This window comes from Eriocheir sinensis, chromosome 3, assembly GCF_024679095.1.
Source record: "Eriocheir sinensis breed Jianghai 21 chromosome 3, ASM2467909v1, whole genome shotgun sequence".
NCBI lineage: Eukaryota > Metazoa > Arthropoda > Malacostraca > Decapoda > Varunidae > Eriocheir > Eriocheir sinensis.
This window is the reverse complement of record NC_066511.1, coordinates 6535118-6556072: the sequence shown is the minus strand read 5'-3', so window position 1 is coordinate 6556072 and position 20955 is coordinate 6535118. Positions and strand designations below refer to the sequence as shown.

General features: G+C 41.2%; 1 protein-coding gene across 1 annotated transcript; it reads left to right on the top strand.

Annotated features, from left to right (window-relative positions):
* The first annotated feature begins 6209 nt into the window (after positions 1-6209).
* On the top strand, positions 6210-20121 carry LOC127003215 (uncharacterized). Its single transcript, XM_050869592.1, has 5 exons — positions 6210-6251; positions 7434-7551; positions 7758-7813; positions 19150-19344; positions 19399-20121. The coding sequence occupies exons 1-5, from the start codon at positions 6210-6212 to the stop codon at positions 19981-19983; spliced, it is 996 nt and encodes a 331-aa protein (XP_050725549.1). The 3' UTR covers positions 19984-20121.
* The last annotated feature ends 834 nt before the right edge of the window (positions 20122-20955 follow it).

Below are 20955 nucleotides of genomic sequence, written 5' to 3'. Positions count from 1 at the left end.
CCCGGGTTCGAATCCCGGCCCGGGCAGTCGGCGTGCAGCTCACCCAGCTGTTCATCCACTCATTCGGGCTGGTCGATAAATGGGTACCTGGAGAAACCTAGGGAAGATAAATTGTGGTAACCCGGATGTCACACTGGCCCTGTGTCCCGGGGTAATGGGCTCCCTCCTACCACAGGCTCAAGGGTTAATGTCACGGAGATGAGTACCGAGGCCACGCGCTGCTATAGCGTATGCCCCCAACTTTACTTTACTTCTTTCCCTCTCTACCGTTTCCCCCTCTCCTTCTCCTCCCACTCTATCTCGCATGACGTCATGCCGCATGCGCGGCGAGGGAGGGGCGAAACTGCCTTGCCTTGCCCATTTATTCTTTCAATCGTCATCAGAATATCTTTAACCTTTATCTGCTGCCTGACCTCCCTGTCCTTACATGTTAAAGCTAAAATCCCATTTCTATTCATTCTCCAATCTATCGATATTAATAAACACTGGTTTAATTTACATCTTTCTATATGATTCTCAAATAATTATGTGTAAGGTTCCCATGAATCACTTCGACAAAGTCATCTACGAATCTAAGATTATGGTATCCACACTATATTCTGATGAACTGGACTGATAAAATAGGAGTGACAGAGTGGCAACAGAGAAATTGTGGAAGTCAGGGCTGACAGATAATCAGATGAAAAGAGAAATTTAGAGCGTTTGCTAGAGCAGCTTAGTGAAAAATGGGTTTATAATTGAATAATCATTGAGTTATATTGAGTCACAGATACGTTACGAGCCAAGCAGGGACAGATTATTCATTTAGCAGCTACAGTAACTCAGGGAGTTTTGTGTTATATTTATATCTGCGTGAAACTGATTGCTTGGCGATATGAATCATTTATGATTTTTTTTATTTTTATTGTCTCTTCATTATATATTTACACAACCTTCATTACAATCTGAAATGAACGGAATGCCAATAGCATTATATGTACACACAAAAAACTATAACTACACACACACACACACACACTCATTATATATATATATATATATATATATATATATATATATATATATATATATATATATATATATATATATATATATATATATATATATATATATATATATATATATATATATATATATATATATATATATATATATATATATATATATATATATATATATATATATATATATATATATATATATATCTATATATATAAATCACTCTCTTCCTGTTATTAATCAATGATCTACTTTTCATAACAAACTGCCCTATCCACTCATACGGTGACGACTCCACTCTGCTTTATTCAACTTCTTTCAACAGAAGACCTTTTCAACAACTGCAGAACGGTTAACCTCAGACTTTGCTATCATTTCCGATTGGGGTTAAAGGAACCTTATGTCCTTCAATGCCTCAAAAACCCAATTTCTCCACCTATCAACTCGACACAATCTTCCAAACACCTATCCCCTATTCTTCAACAACACTCAGCTGTCACCTTCTTCAACACTAAACATCCTCGGTCTATCCTTAGCCCAAAATCTTAACTGGAAACTTCATATCTCTTCTCTCACTAAATCAGCTTACTCGAGTTTGGGCGTGCTGTATCGTCTCCGCCAGTTCTTCTTCCCCGCACAGTTGCTATCCATATACAGGGGCCTTGTCCGCCCTCGTATGGAGTATGCATCTCACGTGTGGGGGGGCTCCACTCACACAGCTCTCCTGGACTGAGTGGAGTCTAAGGCTCTTCGTCTCATCAGCTCTCCTCCTCTTACTGATGGTCTTCTACCTCTTAAATTCCGCCGCCATGTTGCCTCTCTTTCTATCTTCTATCGATATTTTCACGCTGACTGTTCTTCTGAGCTTGCTAACTACGTGCCTCCCCCCCTCCCGCGGCCTCGCTGCACTCGACTTTCTACTCTAGCTCATCTCTATACTGTCCAAACCTCTTCTGCAAGAGTTACCCAGCATCATTCTCTTATCCCTTACACTGGTAAACTCAGGAACAGCCTTCCTTCGTCTGCATTTCCTCCTATCTATGACCTGACCTCTTTCAAGAAGAGTGTATCAAGACACCTCTCCACCCGAAATTGACCTCTCTTTTGGACACTCTTTACCTTTGTCTGTTGTGAGAGCGGTGAGTAGCGGGCTTTTTTTTTTACACACTTTTTGTTGCCCTTCAAAAAAAAAAGATTGAGGAGGCGGTAGTTGAGTGGATAGCGTGACGGCGCCGCGTCCAAGAGGACGCGGGTTCGAGTCCCGGCCGATGCCACCAACTGTGATTTTTTAGTCACCGACGAGTGGCCCAAGACTACTCACATGCATTCCAGAAGACCACCTATCAACCCGGACCCTGGGTTCTCTCGAAAACAGAGGGTTGAGCTTCGGGGGGCAGCATGAGCCAATCAAGATGGCGCAGCTAGAAACATTTGCCTGCGCCACGACGAACTGAGTCCGACCAGCAGGCCACACCGAGAAAGCCTACCAGCGCGAAGGGAGGTTACGTAAAATGATATATAAAAAAGCCCAATATCCCGGGCCAATGGGTTCTTCTTACTCACCAAAGGGTCGAAGGCTAATGCGTCGCAAAAAAGCTCCGAGGGCAAGCGCAGCTATTTTGCATGCTCTCATTATATATATATATATATATATATAGATATATATATATATATATATATATATATATATATATATATATATATATATATATATATATATATATATATATATATATATATATATATATGGAAGAACCCTGGAAACAATTATATAAATCAAATAGATTATATAACTATAAATAAAAGTTCAGGAACTCGATAATAAATTGCAAAACTTATCCGGGTGCTGATTGTGACAGTGCGTGTTATGCACCTTCTTTGGTGCCCTGCGCATTATTGTCCAGATCCAGATCCAGATAACCCAGTGGTAACAGTGACTAGATTACAATTAAAAAAGCATACAGAAAAGTAAAGAGAACCCCAAATGAATCTAAAAGAACTTAGGAAGGAAGACATAAAAGAAAAATATATTGTAGCACTTCAAAAATGATACGAGGCAGTTTTGGAGGAAAATGAATGTGATGAACCAGAAAATGAATGGACATGGTTACAAAAAAAGCATATGTGGAAGTGGCTGAGGAAATAATACCAAGGAAAAAAAGAAGAGCAAGACAGGCGTGGATGACAGAAGATATTCTCGACCTGTTGGTAGAGCGAAGGGCGTTTAAGCATAGGAATGCAGTAAGATACAGAGAACTGAACAGCGAAGTAAAAAGACGATGTTCTGTTGCAAAGGAAAAGTGAGTAAATGAACAGTGTGATGAGATGGAAGACTTGGCAAATAGGGATTCTCAAATGATGTACTAAAGAGTGAAGAAGTTTATTGGCAAAAGAAAGATAAGTACAGGAGAAGCAATAATGAGACGAAATGGAGAGACAGCAATGGACAAGTAGCCAGATGGAAAGAGTATATACAAGAATTGTTCAGAGACGACAGACCGGAGAATTTGGAACTAGGTGTGGAAATGACGGGCCCTGACATTAGTGAAGGTGAAGTGGAGAAGGCAGTCAGGAAAGTGAAGGCAGGAAAGGCAGTTGGTGATGATTGTGTGGCAGTAGAGATGATAAGAGCTCTGGACAGTTTTAATCGGAAATGATAGCAAGGTCTGAGGTTAAGTGTTCTGCAGCCTCCAGTCTGAAGTCTTGCAATTCCTGTTGAGAGGGTCTTCTGTTGAAATAAGTTGAATAATGCAGAGTGGTGTCGTCAGCGTGTGAGTAGATAGGACAGTTTGTTATGGAAAGAAGATCATTTATGAATAACAGGAAGAGAGTGGGTGATAGGACAGAGCCCTGTGGAACACCACTGTTGATTGGTTTAGGGGAAAAACAGTGACCGTCTACCACAGCAGAGATAGAACGGCCGGAAAGGAAACTGCAGATAAAGGAACAGAGAGAAGGATAGAATCGAAAGAGGGTAGTTTAGAAAGCAAAGATCTGTGCCAGACTCTATCGAAAGCTCTCGATATGTCCAGCGCAACTGAGAAAGTTTCACCGAAACGGCTAAGAGAGGATGACCAAGAGTCAGTTAAGAAAGCAAGAAGATCGCCAGTAGAACGCCCCTTGCGGAACCCATACTGGCGATCAGATAGGAGGTCAAGAGGTGGAAAGGTGCTTTTGAATATGCCGGTTAAGGATTGATTCAAAAGCTTTATATAGACATGAAAGTAAAGCTATAGGGCGGTAGATTGAGGGATTAGAACGGTCACCCTTCTTAACCACACCTGTATATAGGCGTATTTCCAGCAGGAAGGAAAGGTAGATGTTGACAAGCAGAGGAGAAAGAGTCTGACCAGGCAGGGTGTCAGCACGGAAGCACAGTTTCCGAGGACAACAGGAGGCACTCCGTCAGCCCCATAAGCCTTCTGAGGGTCCAGGCCAGAGAGGGCACAGAAAATATAATTTTTAAGAATCTTAAAAACAGGCAGAAAGGAATTAGAGGGGGCATGAGTAGGAGGAATATGCCCAGAATCATTCAGAGTGGAGTTTTTAGAGGTTAGAGAGAAGAGTTCAGCCTTAGAGATAAATGAGACGGCGGTGTGTGTGTATATATATATATATATATATATATATATATATATATATATATATATATATATATATATATATATATATATATATATGCTGCGAGAGTTACAAAGTTCCAAGACCCCGGAAAAATACCACTACATTATCAATTCTCGACAAAAGGCGAATCAAAAGAATAACAGAACTATCAACCGATTAGTTATCGCCCTGAAACCCAAAGTTTTGCCAATAAGTTTATGACAAAAAGAATAAGTGCCACATGAGACTGAAAACCGCCGAGAGAAAAAGCCGGATTTTTCATTGGCTGGCCACATCCACGCAATTAACCAACATGTCGAAAACATCTGTCGAGTACACTAAACCATTATGTATGGTTTTCATAGAAATGGTTCAGCATGTGACCCTGTTAGAAATACACCATTTATGCAAGCACTCAAGAGGCAGGGCGTGGATGAACCGTACGTAAAGCTGCTGAAAGATTCATATAACTACTGCACGGTAAACATTATTTGCGCAATAAAAGCGTGAAAATTAAAACTGAGAATGGCGTTTGGCAGGAGGACAGAATATCCCCAATATTGTTTGCAGCTTACTTATAAGATTCAGAAATATGAGTGGGATAACATTAAAATCAAAATACACGGTGTAACAACCTTGGACTCACAGATGACAAAGTCTCAGTAAGTAAGTCTGAGAATCATCAAAGAACTTAAAAGAATCGGGGAGCCCGAGTGAAAGTAAATAGGAAGTAAACAAAGGTAATGTTTAATATAATCATCCGGCAGGTCACCAAATAATGAAGTTATGTGTGTGTGTGTGTGTGTGTGTGTGTGTGTGTGTGTGTGTGTGTGTGTGTGTGTGTGTGTGTGTGTGTGTTTTACCGTTGAAGCAGTCCACCATTCTGACAATGGAAGGCCAGAAGGTCCAAAAGAGAAGGCCAGTGGGAGGAGGACATACACTGTTCCCACGAAGGAAGGACAAAGTTTAACATGGAACGTCAGTTGGGGTGGCGTCTTGTGGCTTCCATCATCAAAGCATTTTAGTTGTCGGAATACTAACATGTTAACGAAATAAGGTTGTTTAAGAGTAAACCAGTGAAAGTATGAAAATTTTAAGATAATGATAAACTTTTGCATCAGGGAGTTGGTCACATACAGATTCTGCAGCATGATAAACAGTTCTAATATAGCCTTGACCTGCACCAGGTACACATTATTCACTTTATTAACATTCCAGGACATTTTCACTATGAATGGGCTCATTATAAACACTTAGTTTATGTCAGTGTGTCGCGCTGAGTTAGCTTGACTCGTGTTGGATCAGGTGTTCGGCCCCGCACCGGCACCTCAGCCCTGAATGCCCAGCCTTTCTGCGCAGTGAGTCCAAACTCACCAGTCTGTAAACCGTGTGTGTTCTGATCAACAAAATTAGATCATTTATAAAATGAAGCAATTTAGTCAGACAAGTTACTAAAAGAAATAATCAAGTACAACAAATAGACTGCTACAAATTACGAAAGGACATATATTCAGGAAAAAGAAAAAAAAGTTGCATTCTGAAGAAGATTTTCATAACGGATAAGTATATAAAGGGCTGGGTAGCGGCTACGAAACTGCATTCAAACCATGCTGAGCCAACAGGTCGCAGTCTTGCTCTTAGTGGCGAAGGTGAGTTGATGTGCACGACTCAGAGTCGGCGAGTCCGTACAAGTTGTAATTATATGCTTTGAGATACAGCACAGGTATACTTCCGATAATGTGACGAGTGTTACAATTATTTCAAGGCCTTTAAAGTTTGTTACCTCAGTCAATGGTATGATACCGTATAAATTAAACATTTTCCACTTGATAACTACTCAAAGAACAAAGAACTTCATTAAAAATAATATTAAAAGGAACTGCAAGACACGTTTACTCTTATTCCTGTCAAGTAAATCGTGTTTATATTTAACCACAAAAACATTTTTGTCTTATGTTTCCTGCATACAATGAATAACAAGGCTTGTGATTGAAAGATAACTGAAGATTTCAATGCGTAACAATAACACGGTCCAGATCATCACTAAAATAGCTTTGGTGAAAGTTACTTTACTTTATTATTCCTTCCGTCCAGCAGCATATGACTTGTTCATTCAGAGACACGGACTGTTCATCATGCTTACTGAAAAGTCATTTCCATTTTCGCTGTTGGTATAAATAAGTCAATAGGGCCGTGTCAAGAATTAAAATCTGATCTCAGGGTCTATATATTTATATATTTTACCACAATAAATATATTTTAGAGCTCTTCTGAACTTTCTAACTGCATGCCTCCCCCCACCTCCCGCGGCCTCGCTGTACTCGACTTTCTACTAATGCTCACTCCTATACTGTCCAAATCCCTTAGGCAGGAGTTAACCAGCATCTGCATTCTTTTTTTCCCTTCAGCTGGTAAAACTCTGGAAGAGCCTTCCTTTATCTGTATATCCTCCTGCCTATGACTTGACCTCTTTCAAGAGAGGAGTGTCAAGACACCTCTTCTCTTGAAATTAACCTCTCTCTTGGCCTCTTGTTCCGTTTTTCTTTTGTTTGAGCAGCGACTGGCGGGCTTTTTTGTTCCACTTTGTATTAGTGTCCTTGAGCTGTCTCCCTTGCTGTAAAAAATGTACATATGTTAAAAATATCTAAAAATCTTCTCTGTGGAAGATCAGCCTAACTTTTACAGAATAAAAATAACGAGTCATTACAAAATTTCCATGTCAAATGAGAGTCGAGTATCGTTCTTGATTAGTTTTCACAATACTATTGCAAATGATAATCATAGACATTGCATAATGTATGCCTTCTTACGACTTTCGTAATGTATTTCAGCTAGTGTGTGGCGGTGTCGTGGGTGGGGAGTGGCGGCAGGGGACAGGGCTGGCGTGTGATGAAACTCTGAACCTTGACTTCTCTGGCCCCGAGCCGCAAGTGGACTGTTCCTCACCATGTGAAGACAGCGTGAAGGTGAGTCAGAGTTATTTCGGTCAAAGGCACCATGACACAAATGTTTATAGTTCACTTGCTTGATGCAAATTTGTTCATGCCTGACGATGCCGTGGCAGCCAGCTCAGCAGAATTCTTCCCTCAGACATGGTCAGCCGGACCGCTGTTCAGGCGGGAGGCTCGCCTGACGGAGCAGGGCTACATGGTGAGGCAGGAGTACCGCCAGGACGGCACGATCACCTGCTCCCTCGTCAGGGACATGCCAGGTCAGTCAGATCAGACAGCCGTCACGAGACGATTTCCCATGAAGGGACATTTTTGTGTGCAAAATGTTGATTTTCAAACTTAATATTTTCCTTCTTTCAATCGTAATAAACAGATGCTGGGAGGCTCTCCAGTTTCCCAAAACTTTTGGGGTGATACAATTCGAAGCACTTTTTTATTTTTTTTATTTTTACGTCTCCACCTGTGGCGCCGGTAAGCTTTCTTGGTGGAGCCTGATAGTCAGCCCCAGCCCGTTGTGGCGCAGGCAAGTGTATGTTGACTCATGCTGCCTCCCGGAGCTCATCGTTGACCCTCTCTTTTAGAGAGATAATTTAGAGTCTGGGTTGATAGGTGGTCTTCTGGACAGCATGTGTGTAGTCTTAGGCCACTCGACGGTGACTGAAAAATCCCGGCTTGTGGCACGTGGCGGGGCGCGAACCCGCGTCGTCCTGGACGCGGCGCCGTCACGCTGTCCATTCAGCCACAAACTTAGGATGAACAGATTATTGTTGACAAAAAAAAAATATGTAGGCGTTTTCTTTCGAAACTTTAAATTAGTCTTCACCATTTATAGTACTCCTGACGAAACATTAGAGCTGCGAAACTTGCGGCCAATGTTAGATCTCATTAGTGCTCCAGTTAAGAACATAAGAACATAGGAGTCTGCAAAAGGCCGGTAGGCCTGTACGAGGCAGCTCCTCTGAACATAATCTCCCGTGTAGCTCCCATGTATCTAACCACACCTAATATCGCTGTCCATGAATTTATCTAATCTATTTTTGAATGCGACAATTGTATTGGCACTCACCACATGACTTCTAAGCCTATTCCACTTATCCACCACCTGTTTGTAAACCAATTTTTGCCTATATCCCTGTTGAATCTGAATTTATCCAGTTTAAACCCATAGTTCGTCAAAGACTCACTCTGAATCAAAGATTGCACACGGTGAGAAAAAAACTAGGACCTTTCTGAGGAGGGATAGGGAGAGGTACGTACGTCAGAGGCCACGCTGAGGATGTGGAGGGTTGTCTAAATGCAAACGACCTAAGACCTTCCTTTCGAGCTATGGAGAAATTCCGCTCCAAATCCATATCTCTGAGGAGTACTACGATTAATGGGCAGACAGTACCAGATGCGGAAAGTTACCGAGCGCGTTGGGCTGAGCACTCTGGGCCGTTGTACACGGCAGAGGCCCAAGCGGACTCCTTCAAATAGGACTAGGTTGCAGAGAGCGGCTGTTGATCCACCAATAGACGAAACTCCAACCTCTCTTCCGGAGGTGGGAGAGACTGAGGAAGTTTGGAGGATGGAAAAGCAGCTGGGATCTGTAATATCAGTGCCGAGATGTTGAAAGCCGGGGGTGAAGCCATGATCCATTGGTGGAATGCGGTGTTGTCTGTCGTGTGGCAGTTCAGCGCTATTCCTCTTGACTGGAAAAGGGGGTTGGTAGTCCCTATGTGGAAAGAAAAAGGGGAGTGACAGGACTGCAACAATTACCGTGGTATTACAATACTCAGTGTACTGGGCAAGTTGCTCGTTTCCGGTTTCTTCCCTGTCAATTCAGGAGTGAAGCAGGGATGCGTCCTTGCTACATCACTTTTCAACAGTTGCATGGACTGGGTATCAATGAAAGTTGCTAATCATAGTCGTTGCGAAGTATCTGTTGGTGATATCAAGGTTACAGACCTGATGATGCTGTACTTCTCGCGGAATTGCTGGAGGTCTTGGTGATAGCCCTCGAAGTGCTGTGTGAGGAATCGAAGCCTCTGGGACTGAAGGTCTCCTGGGCCAAAACCACGGTCCAGTCGTTTGGAGGCTTACTAGATGACACAGTTCAGTCTATTAAAGCATGTGGTGAGGATGTCGATGTCACCAAAAGCTTCACATACTTTGGTAGCGTAATGCATAATAATGGTGGGCCTTACCAGAATGTCACTCGACGGATTGGCTGGCATACGGTGTTATGGACTCGCTCAACACGAGTACGTATATGGCGTTGTCGATATCTCTGCAGGCGGACAAAGATTCTAGTCTATAAGTCGCTTGTGCTCCATATTTTTCTGTATGGCTGTGAGACTTGTACACTGAAAAGTGACTTGGAGAGGCGTGCTGATGCCTTTGGTACCAAGTGCCTTCACAGGATCATGGTGCATCTCTGGAATAACTTCCTGTCGAAAAAGCGACTACTCCGTGAAACTGAAAGGAGGTCTGTTACCAGCTTAGTCTGTGAACTCTCTCACCTAACTCTATAAACTATGTAAAAAAAATTTACTATTTGAACTATAAAGTGGGGAACATCTTGACTCACTCTCCCTTCTCTGAAATCTCCATCTTAGGAGATTTCAATGTTCATTACCAGCTTTCATCCTCTTTCACTGACCAGCCTAGTAAACAAGCCCACAATATTGCTCTCTTCAGTGATCTAGAGCAGATGGTTCAGCACCATAACGAATTCCCGACCGCCTTGGAGATACGCCCAACATTCTAGGCCGCTTCCAATCTCTAATCCTTCAGCTTATTCTATTAAACGGTTCTCTCCGTTTGGCTCCTCCAATCACAACCTTATTTATGCATTCTGTCCTGTCGCTCCTGTACAGCCTCTGGATCCACCGAAGAGGTGGTTCATTTGGTATTTCGCTTCAGCTCGGTGGGACGACCCGAGGATGTCTTTTCCGATTTCCCATTGAATGATTCCTGCTTCCAGGACAGAGACGCTTCTGTGCGTGCCCAGCGCATTACGGACGTGATGGTCTCTGGAATGAAGGCACACATTCCACGTACTTTCTCTTTTAGTGATTAGACATTAGTTTAATCACGCTTGTTCTCGTGCTACGACAGGCTACAGAGACGGCTCACAAAAGGTACCAAAGCCTTCGCACTCCTGCTAATCACGATCTTTATTAAATTTCTGCACGGAATCATGCCAAATCGATTCTTCGACTTACCAAAAATACTTTCATAAGTATCAAATGTCAACGCCTTGCTTTTTTCTAATTCTTCCGAGAAAATCTGGCACCTAGCCAAAAATATCTCACACAATTTCACTTCTTTTTCCTTTTCATATGTCTAAGGCTGAACTCTTCGCTCAAACTTTCTTTAAAAACTCCAATCTGGATGATTCTTGGCATATTTCTCCTACTCATCCTCCCTTCTGACTCCACTATGCCTGTTCTTAAGATTCTTAAGAATGACGTTTCCTATTCCCTCTCTGCCCTCAATCCTCAGAAGTTTTTTGGACCTGATGGAGTGCCTCCTATCGTCCTTAATAATTGTGCTTCCGTGCGGACACCCTGCCTGGACAAACTCTTTCGTCTGTGCCTTTCAACATCCACCTTTTCTTACTGCTGGAAGTATAACTACATACAGCCTGTTCCTTAGAGGGGTGACCTCTCTAATTCTTCCAGCTACCGTCCAATACCTTTACTTTCTTGTCTTTCTAAAGCTTTTGAGACAATCTTTAACAGGAAATTTCTTAAACATCTATCAACTTCTGACGTTGAATCTGATCGTCAGTGGTTCCTCAAGGGGCGTTCAACTGGTGATATTCTTGCCTTCCTAACTAACTCCTGATCATCCTCTCAGGCGTTTCGGTGAAACTTTTGCTGTTGCCTTAGACATCTCGAATGCTTTTGATGGAGTCTTGTAAAAATCTTTGCTTTTCAAAATACCCTCCTACGGATCCTATTCCTCTCTCTGAACTTTCATCTCCAGTTTCCTTCCAGGCCGATCTCTCTCTCTCTCTCTCTCTCTCTCTCTCTCTCTCTCTCTCTCTCTCTCTCTCTCTCTCTCTCTCTCTCTCTCTCTCTCTCTCTCTCTCTCTCTCTCTCTCTCTCTCTCTCTCTCTCTCTCTCTCTCTCTCTCTCTCTCTCTCTCTCTCTCTCTCTCTCTCTCTCTCTCTCTCTCTCTCTCTCTCTCTCTCTCTCTCTCTCTCTCTCTCTCTCTCAATGTATGTTGTTCGTTGATGATCTTTCCAAAACAAACTGTCTTATCCACTCTTACACCGATGACTCTACTCTGCATTACTCAACATCTTTTGATAGAAGGACCTTTCAACAGGAACTATATGATTCCAGGCTGGAGGCTGCAGAACGCTTAACCTCAGACCACATTATCATTTCCGATTGGGACAAGAAAAACTTGGTGTCCTTGAACCCCTAAAAACTCAATTCCTCCACCTGGGAACTCGACACAATCTTTCAAACACCTATCAGTTGTTCTTCGATAACAGTCGGCTGTCCCCCTCCTCTACAGTAAACATCCTCGGTCTATCCTTAACTTAAAATCTCAACTGAAAACGTCATATCTTCTCTCTTTCTAAATGAGCTTCCTCGAGGCTGGACGTTCTGTATCGCCAGTTCTTTTCCCCCTCCTAGATGCTATTCATGTGCAAGGGCCGTGTCCGGCCTCGTATGGAGTATGCATCTCACGTGTGTGGGGGTCTCCACACACACATCTCTTTTGGACAGGGTAGAGACCAAGGCTCTTCTTCTCATCAACTCTCTTCCTCTTACATTCCGTCGCCATGTTGCCACTCTTTCTATCTTCAATCGATATTTTCACGCTGACTGATCTTCTGAACTTGCTAACTCCAGACATAACATAAATAATAAGCACAGACGCACAGGCACAAAGGGCCTGGAGCAATATTGCTTGCTTTCAACAATTGTTAAACTTAAATTGTTTCGGGCAGGGGCTCATATTGATAGTCTTTTTCATGGATACGGAAATCATATCAATACTAATAATCTTTATGATGATAATAATAATAATAATAATAATAATAATAATAATGATAATAATAATAATAATAATAATAATAATAATAATAATAATAATAATAATGAAAATAATAATGAAAATAATAATAATATTATTATTATTAATTATAATAATAATAATAATAATAATAATAATAATAATAATAATAATAATAATAATAATAATAATAACAATAATAATAATAATTATAATAATAATAATAATAATAATAATAATAATAATAATAATAATAATAATAATAATAATAATAATAATAATTATAGTTATTATTATTGTTATTATTATTGTGATTGCTATCATCAACATTATGAAATATTAATAAAATATATTACAGCTAACACACTTCCTGGTATCTTTTTTTGGGATAACCTGGCTTAAATCAATCATTGCTAATGGAAGCGCATGCAGGAAAAAAATAGCAATAAGGAAACCTCTATGAACCAGACCGCTAGGCAAACAAGGCCCTTTAACCTCTTCGCCTCCCTCCCAGCTCCCGTCCTCACTGTTTCCGCGCCCAGTTTTGAAACAGTGAGCTAACGTGGTCTTCCCACTACCGTGGCTTACCATAACAAAATCCTAACCTTCCACGACTTGTATTCACATACCCTAAAGTAGAGTTTTCGAACACTGATTCCTCTGTATCTTTGATATAAAATGATTTAATGTATTTACTGTTTTTATTAAGACGTAAGGCTTACAACTTGATTAGAAACTATAATTTTTCCATGCATGCCTTTGTGTCCAAAACTTGTCTGTCTTTGCATAGTTCGGAGATTAAACGTACACTATACAAAAACAGGATATTAGGTTAATATTCTTTAGTTCCGAGTTCTCTCACTTTCCGCTAGCCCTTGACAACAGTTTCCCTTCAATCTGATTGTCCTTATACAGTAACAACACCAATACTAAAACGAGAAAGGTGTGTGATAATATTCACAAAAAGTGCATGATTATGGATATTTTTTTTTTTTTTAAACGCAAACAATGCGCTTCCCGTTACGTACCAAGACGCAAGGATATATATATATATATATATATATATATATATATATATATATATATATATATATATATATATATATATATATATATATATATATATATATATATATATATATATATATATATATATATATATATATATATATCCGTCGGTCTCAGGAGACCATGGAGCAGTTGAAGACCTCAGGTACAGCGTCGGGTGTGGCTGGACAGGCCAATACAGAGGTGGCAATCCCTCCCACACTGATCACAGGTGAAGATAGAGGCTGGTTGGTCTGCCGGGTTTGGGCCTTTCTTCTTTGTCTCTTTGCCTCAGACTGCTGGGCAGTGTCTCCCTCAAACACATGGAGGCCTTGTTGAATTGCTTGCCGCCAGGCAGTCGCTCTGAGGCTGTTGCTTCCCATGAGTCGGTGTTGATGTGTAGGGCTTTCAGGTCCCTCTTGCATATATATATATATATATATATATATATATATATATATATATATATATATATATATATATATATATATATATATATACGAACTAATGGTAGGCAGTGGCCGAACTGAAAGTAGCGTGCTGGGCCCACATTCACCACGTGATGGACGACGCGAGTTCGAGTCCCCACGCTACCCCCTCGAATTTTTCGGTCACCGCCGAGTGGCCTAAAACTACCCACATGCTGTCCTGAAGACCACCCATCAACCCGGACTCTAGAGGAAGCCGTCCAAGCGAATCAAGAACGAGTTCCGGGGGCAGCATGAGCCAATGCAAATGACGCCACTATAAAAACACTTGCCTGCGCCAGAACAGGCTGGGCCGACCATCAGGCCCCACCTGGAAGAAGCCTTGGGCCGACCATCAGGCCCCACGGGAAGATGCCTACCGGCGCAATAGGCAGCAACGTAAAAAAATATATATATATATATATATATATATATATATATATATATATATATATATATATATATATATATATATATATATATATATATATATGTATATATATATATGTATATATATATATATATATATATATATATATATATATATATATATACATATATATATATACATATATATATATTTTTTTTTTACAGCAAAAGAGACAGTTCAAGGGCAAAAAACAAAAAAACAATGAAAAAAAGCCCCGCTACTCACTTCTACAAAGAGTCCAGAGGAGTGGCTGAAAGAAAGGCCAATTTCGGGAGGAGAGTGTCCTGACACCCTCCTCTTGAAAGAGTTCAAGTCGTGGGCAGGAGGAAATACAGATGAAGGAAGATTGTTCCAGAGTTTACCAGCGTAAGGGATGAAAGAGTGCATGAAAATGATGGTTAACTCGTGCGTAAGGGATTAGGACAGTAAAGGGATGTGCTTGACTAGAGAGTCGTGTGCGGCGGGGCCGCGGGAGGGGGGAGGCATGCAGTTAGCAAGTTCAGAAGAGCAGTCAGCGTGAAAATATCGATAGAAGATAGAAAGAGAGGCAACATGGCGGCGGAATTTAAGAAGTAAAAGATTATAAGTAAGAGGAAGAGAGCTGATGAGGCGAAAGAGTTTGACCAGGCAGGGTGTCAGCACGGAGGCACAGTTTTTAAGGACAATAGGAGGCACTCCATCAGGCCCCGGATTCATCAATCTTACCAACCACGCCTCTGGTATCTCTCACATTTACCGGAGCGCTACCAGAGCTGCGGCATCTTTCAAACACGGCATTTATCAACGGTATGGTAACGCTCCGGTACGCAGCAGCCTAACGACGATTGTCTGGGCTGATAGCCAATCAGGTGCGACCTTTGATGCTGTATTTCAGCTTTCACGTGTCGTTTGTTTACTAATACACATACTTCAAAATCAAGACATGCGTATTGTACAGGCGTAAACACTGCCTTAAAACAAACAATTAGCGTGGTGATCCCTCAATTACATGCGTTGTTACTTGTATATTTATTCTTGAAATAAAAATATACTCGCTTATGTAGCCTAGCTATATTCTGAACATTTTTGTGTTACCTACATAGTTTTCCGTCGCCAACGCCAGCTGCGTGCCTCGCTATCACTAATGTTTGCCCATACTCACCCCTCGCAACCAAAACTGGCTAGGGGGCCATTGTCATCACGCCTCACTGGTGCAGCCAAGCAATGGGTGTGGGCGTGGGAAGTTGTGGCTGCTGAGGTGAATGGCGTGATCGAGTGGCTTCGTGAGTAGTGTGGAGGAGGTCAGAGCAAAATTTTACGACATTAAACTCCACAGCAAGAATATTGGAGACTTGAGACGGGAGGTGACTGTCACAGACAGAACATTATTCCCTCTGCAGTGTTTTAACAAGTAGGGAAAAGTCATGTGGGTGGACAGTTCCACAGACTTACATACTAAAGAATGCGGCCTGCAAGTGAAGCCGGCCTGAGGCAGTGCATGGGTCTGCCCAGTTCATCCCAAACCGACGACTTCACACACCTCACTCCCACCCCGTTTCCTGACCCCAACATTCATTTTTGAGAAAAATGGAGACCACCATCATCTTCTTGAGAAAATTCTGCATCACACTAGCATACAATTGTAACAATAATGTGTAAATACACATACGAAAATCAAAGTTAAATGAATAGGGAGTACACATTTTCTTGCATTTATTTCTCTTCAACTCCTTCGTACTCAGCTGGTTTTCGTCACATCGCTTCTATAAGCCCAGATCCTAAATCTGCATCCTTTTCTGCTTCTGATGGTGAAGGGCACGTCACGAGGTAAAAAATACATAGGCTCAAAATCGCCTCCGAACATGAGCCGCGGCAGTGTCTAAGCACTTACCACGCCTGCGGTAACTCAGTTACGGGTGCTCGGAGCCGCGGTAACTTTTGGCCTTACCACGGCTCCGGTAAGTGGTTGATGAATGCCGATTTACCGGGTGGGCGGAGATACCGCGAGACTTACCAGACAGAGGTCCGGTAAATGGTTTGATGAATCCCGCCCCAGGTCTATAAGCCTTCTCAGAGCTGAGGCCAGAAAGGGCATAGAGAACATCATTCTGAAGATTCTTATTAACAGACATAAAGGAGTCAGAGGGGGGATGAGTAGGAGGAATATGCCCAGAATCGTCCAGAGTGGAATTGCTACAGAAAGTTTGAGCGAAGAATTTAGCCTTAGAAATAGATGAGCCGGCTGTGCTGCCGTCAGGGTTAAGGAGAGGAGGGAAAGATGAGAAGTGAAATTGGAGGAGATATTTTTGGCTAGGTGCCAGAAGTCATGGGAAGAATTTTGAGAAAGCAAGGTTTTGACATTTGCTATGGATGAAAGAGGTTTTGATAAGTCGAGGAATGTATTTGGTACGATCCCGGGCGGAAATGTAAAGATCATCGTTAGCGGGAGTTCGAAGGCTCTGGTACCTTTTGTGAGCTGCCTCTCTATCTTTGACAGCACGAGAACAAGCGTGATTAAACCAAGGCTTTTTAGCATGAGGAGTAGAGAAAGTACGTAGAATGTATGGCCCCATTCCAGAGACAATCACCTCTGTGATGCGCTGGGCACACACAGAGGGGTCTCTCTCCTGGAAGCAATGATCATTCCACGGGAAATCGGAAAAGTACATCCTCAGGTCGTCCCACCGGGATGAAGGAAAATGCCAGAAGTATCGCCTCTTCGGTGGGTCCAGAGGATGTACAGGAGCGATAGGACAGGATACAGAAATATGGTTGTGATCGGAGGAGCCCAACGTAGAGAACAATTTGATAGAGTAAGTAGAAGAGTTAGAGGTAAGGAAGAGGTCTAGTATGTTGGGCCTGTCTCCAGGACGGTCGGGAATACGTGTAGGGTGCTGAACCAACTGCTCTAGATCGTTGAGGAGAGGAAAGTTGTAGGCTTGTTCACCATGCTGGTCAGTGAAAGAGGATGAAAGCCAAAGCTGGAGGTGAACATTGAAATCTCCCAAGATGGAGATTTCAGCGAAGGGAAAGTGGGTCAATAATTATATGCTCCACTTTAGAGTTCAAATAGTCAAAGAATTTTCCATAGTTAGTAGAGTTAGGTGAGAGATAAACAGCACAGATGTATTTAGTATTAGGATAACAATGAAGTCTTAGGAAGATGGTGGATATTTCAGAAGAGTCAAGGTCGTGGGCACGAGAACAAGTGATGTCGTTGCGTACATAGACACAACATCCAGCTTTGGATTGAAATTTAGGATAGAGATAATAGGAGGGAACAGAGTAGAGATTGCTGTCAGTAGCCTCAGAAACCTATGTTTCGGTGAGGAAGAGAAGGTGAGGTATAGAGGAGGAGAGATGGTGTTCGACAGAATGGAAATTAGAACTAACACCGCGAATGTTGCAGAAATTTATGAGGAGGTTTGAGGAGTTTTCAGGACACCTCTCAAGTCGGCATCCAGAAAGGGAATCCTCTCTGGGGGAATTTATGATACCCCCCCCCCCCCCAGGCGGGGACTCCGAGGAAGGTCGTTTATGTGCCATGGTGCTATGGTGCGCCATTTTGAATTTCATTTTTTGGGAAAGGTGTGTATGTTGTGTGAATGTAGTGTGGTGTGAAAAGAGAGAGGATCTGTCCTAAGAGAGCATGCTGAACTACTCTCTGGTGTTGATGAGACAATAGGGAAACGGAAAGTGAGGATATGGGAAGGGTCTTTGGAGGGCTTCAGCACGCTCCTCACTTCCAATATATATCTCACCGGGAGTGGCTTGCGCTCGTTTCGGTAGGTGTCTTCCTACCTGTTCCTACCTACGAATTATGTTCAAAAGGCCGGAAAATAATAGTTTTGAGTGTCCCAAACTCAACAGAAAAAACGAATAATAATAAATAAATAATATTAAATGTATAATGGATAATTGTAATAATAATATGAATAATAATAAAAATAATATTAATAATAATAATACCAATAACAACAACAACAACAATAATAATAATAATAATAATAATAATAATAATAATAATAATAATAATAATAATAATAATAATAATAATAATAATAATAATAATAATAATAGTAATAATAATATAAATAATAATAATAATGATAATAATAATAATAATAATAATAATAATAATAATAATAATAATAATAATAATAATAATAATAATAAAAATAATAATAATAATAATGATATATAAATAATAATGATAATAATAACAATAATAATAATAATAATAATAATAATAATAATAATAATAATAATAATAATAATAATAATAATAATAATAATAATAATAATAATATTATCCATAATAATAATAACGATAATAATAATAATAATAATAATAATAATAATAATAATAATAATAATAATAATAATAATAATAATAATAAATAAATAATGATAATAATAACAATAATAATAATAATAATAATAATAATAATAATAATAATAATAATAATAATAATAATAATAATAATAATAATAATAATAATAATAATAATAATAATAATAATAATAATAATGATAATAATATTTATAATAATAATAATAATAATAATAATAATAATAATAATAATAATAATAATAATAATAATAATAATGATAATAATATTTATAATAATAAAGTAATGATTATCATAACTTTCAGAAACGCAAGACCTTCAGTCAGCCCTACAGTCTGAAGCTTGCGCCAGCACCCCTGTCACAGGTGAATCCACACCCACCCCTGTCACAGGTGAATCCACACCCACCCCTGTCACAGGTGAATCCACAGCCATCCCTGTCACAGGTGAATCCACACCCACCCCTGTCACTGGTGAATCCACACCCACCCCTGTCACAGGTGAATCCACACCCACCCCTGTCACTGGTGAATCCACACCCACCCCTGTCACAGGTGAATCCACAGCCACCCCTGTCACAGGTGAATCCACACCCACCCCTGTCACTGGTGAATCCACAGCCACCCCTGTCACAGGTGAATCCACACCCATCCCTGTCACTGGTGAATCCACAGCCACCCCTGTCACTGGTGAATCCACACCCATCCCTGTCACTGGTGAATCCACACCCACCCCTGTCACTGGTGAATCCACAGCCACCCCTGTCACTGGTGAATCCACACCCATCCCTGTCACTGGTGAATCCACACCCATCCCTGTCACTGGTGAATCCACAGCCACCCCTGTCACTGGTGAATCCACACCCATCCCTGTCACTGGTGAATCCACACCCATCTCTGTCACTGGTGAATCCACACCCACCCCTGTCACTGGTGAATCCACACCCATCCCTGTCACTGGTGGCTCAACACCCACCCCTGTCACAGGTGGCTCAACACCCACCCCTGTCACAGGTGGCTCAACACCCACCCCTGTCACAGGTGGCTCAACGCCCACCCCTGTCACAGGTGGCTCAACACCCACCCCTGTCACAGGTGACTCAACACTCACCACTGTCCCCGTCAGTTCTTCTGAGGTGACTGAACTAAGTTCGACTGTCACATCAGAGGCTACAACATTGATTGAATGCGTGAAGGGAGGCGAAGTGGACTCCACAAAACCCCAAACAATCACAGATGAGCCGACTACAACCACCACTGAGTCTCCGTGGGTCTGCGAGGCAGGATGGAAACTGCATGGAGCGTCGTGTTACCATGTCGACAACGATATCACACTTGACTGGGTTAAGGGACAGTACTTCTGTCTCGGTAAAAATGCAGACTACGTCAAAATTACGACAAATGATGAACTTCAGTTCCTTAGAGGTAATGCAGAAAATTTTCTTTTATTTGTTTCTCTTAAGATTTTAAAGCACAAAATTTTTGATATGAAAGTTTGCAAGACATCTGTTTTAAAGTACCAATTTATATGCTTTATTTATCATAATAGGTCGAGACTTTGCACACTAAAAAATCGTAACCATAAAGTGTTCTTCCCCCCGCAACTGTCCCCAGGTCTCGTCACTTATGACACGTGGATTGGTTTAGAAGATCGGAATACCGAGGGAATGTTCAGATGGACAGATAACTCCGTACCAGTATTCAAAGGGTAGGTTTTTATTAACTTTACTTTGAAATTTCCTTGTAGACATCACACACGGCATTAACAAGTAGATTTCCAAACTCGACTAGGTAAATATTGCAATATTACTATTTATTGATTCAACTCTAGCCAGTGTTTGGAGAACGTACCAAGCCCGTAAAATGCTACAGCCAATATAGAATATAGAATGAAAAACTCAGGAATGTAACACTTTGTGAGTGTAATTCATACAAAAGTATGCCTTAGAGAAGTATGTGTGTGTGTGTGTGTGTGTGTGTGTGTGTGTGTGTGTGTGTGCGCGCGCACACGCGCATTTAAAACCAAAACGGTGTACCTGTTCACCAGATGGCATGACGGAGAGCCGAATAATTTTGAAAACGAGGACTGCACAGAGATGAGGAAGTCAAAGG

What these genes read in the sequence shown, in the direction of transcription:
- LOC127003215 (XM_050869592.1), top strand. Translation starts at nt 6,210, where the DNA reads ATGCTGAGCCAACAGGTCGCAGTCTTGCTCTTAGTGGCGAAG. An exon ending in TCTTGCTCTTAGTGGCGAAG is followed by an intron (nt 6,252 to 7,433) that starts GTGAGTTGATGT and finishes AATGTATTTCAG; the next exon opens with CTAGTGTGTGGCGGTGTCGT. An exon ending in AGTGGACTGTTCCTCACCAT is followed by an intron (nt 7,552 to 7,757) that starts GTGAAGACAGCG and finishes CTACATGGTGAG; the next exon opens with GCAGGAGTACCGCCAGGACG.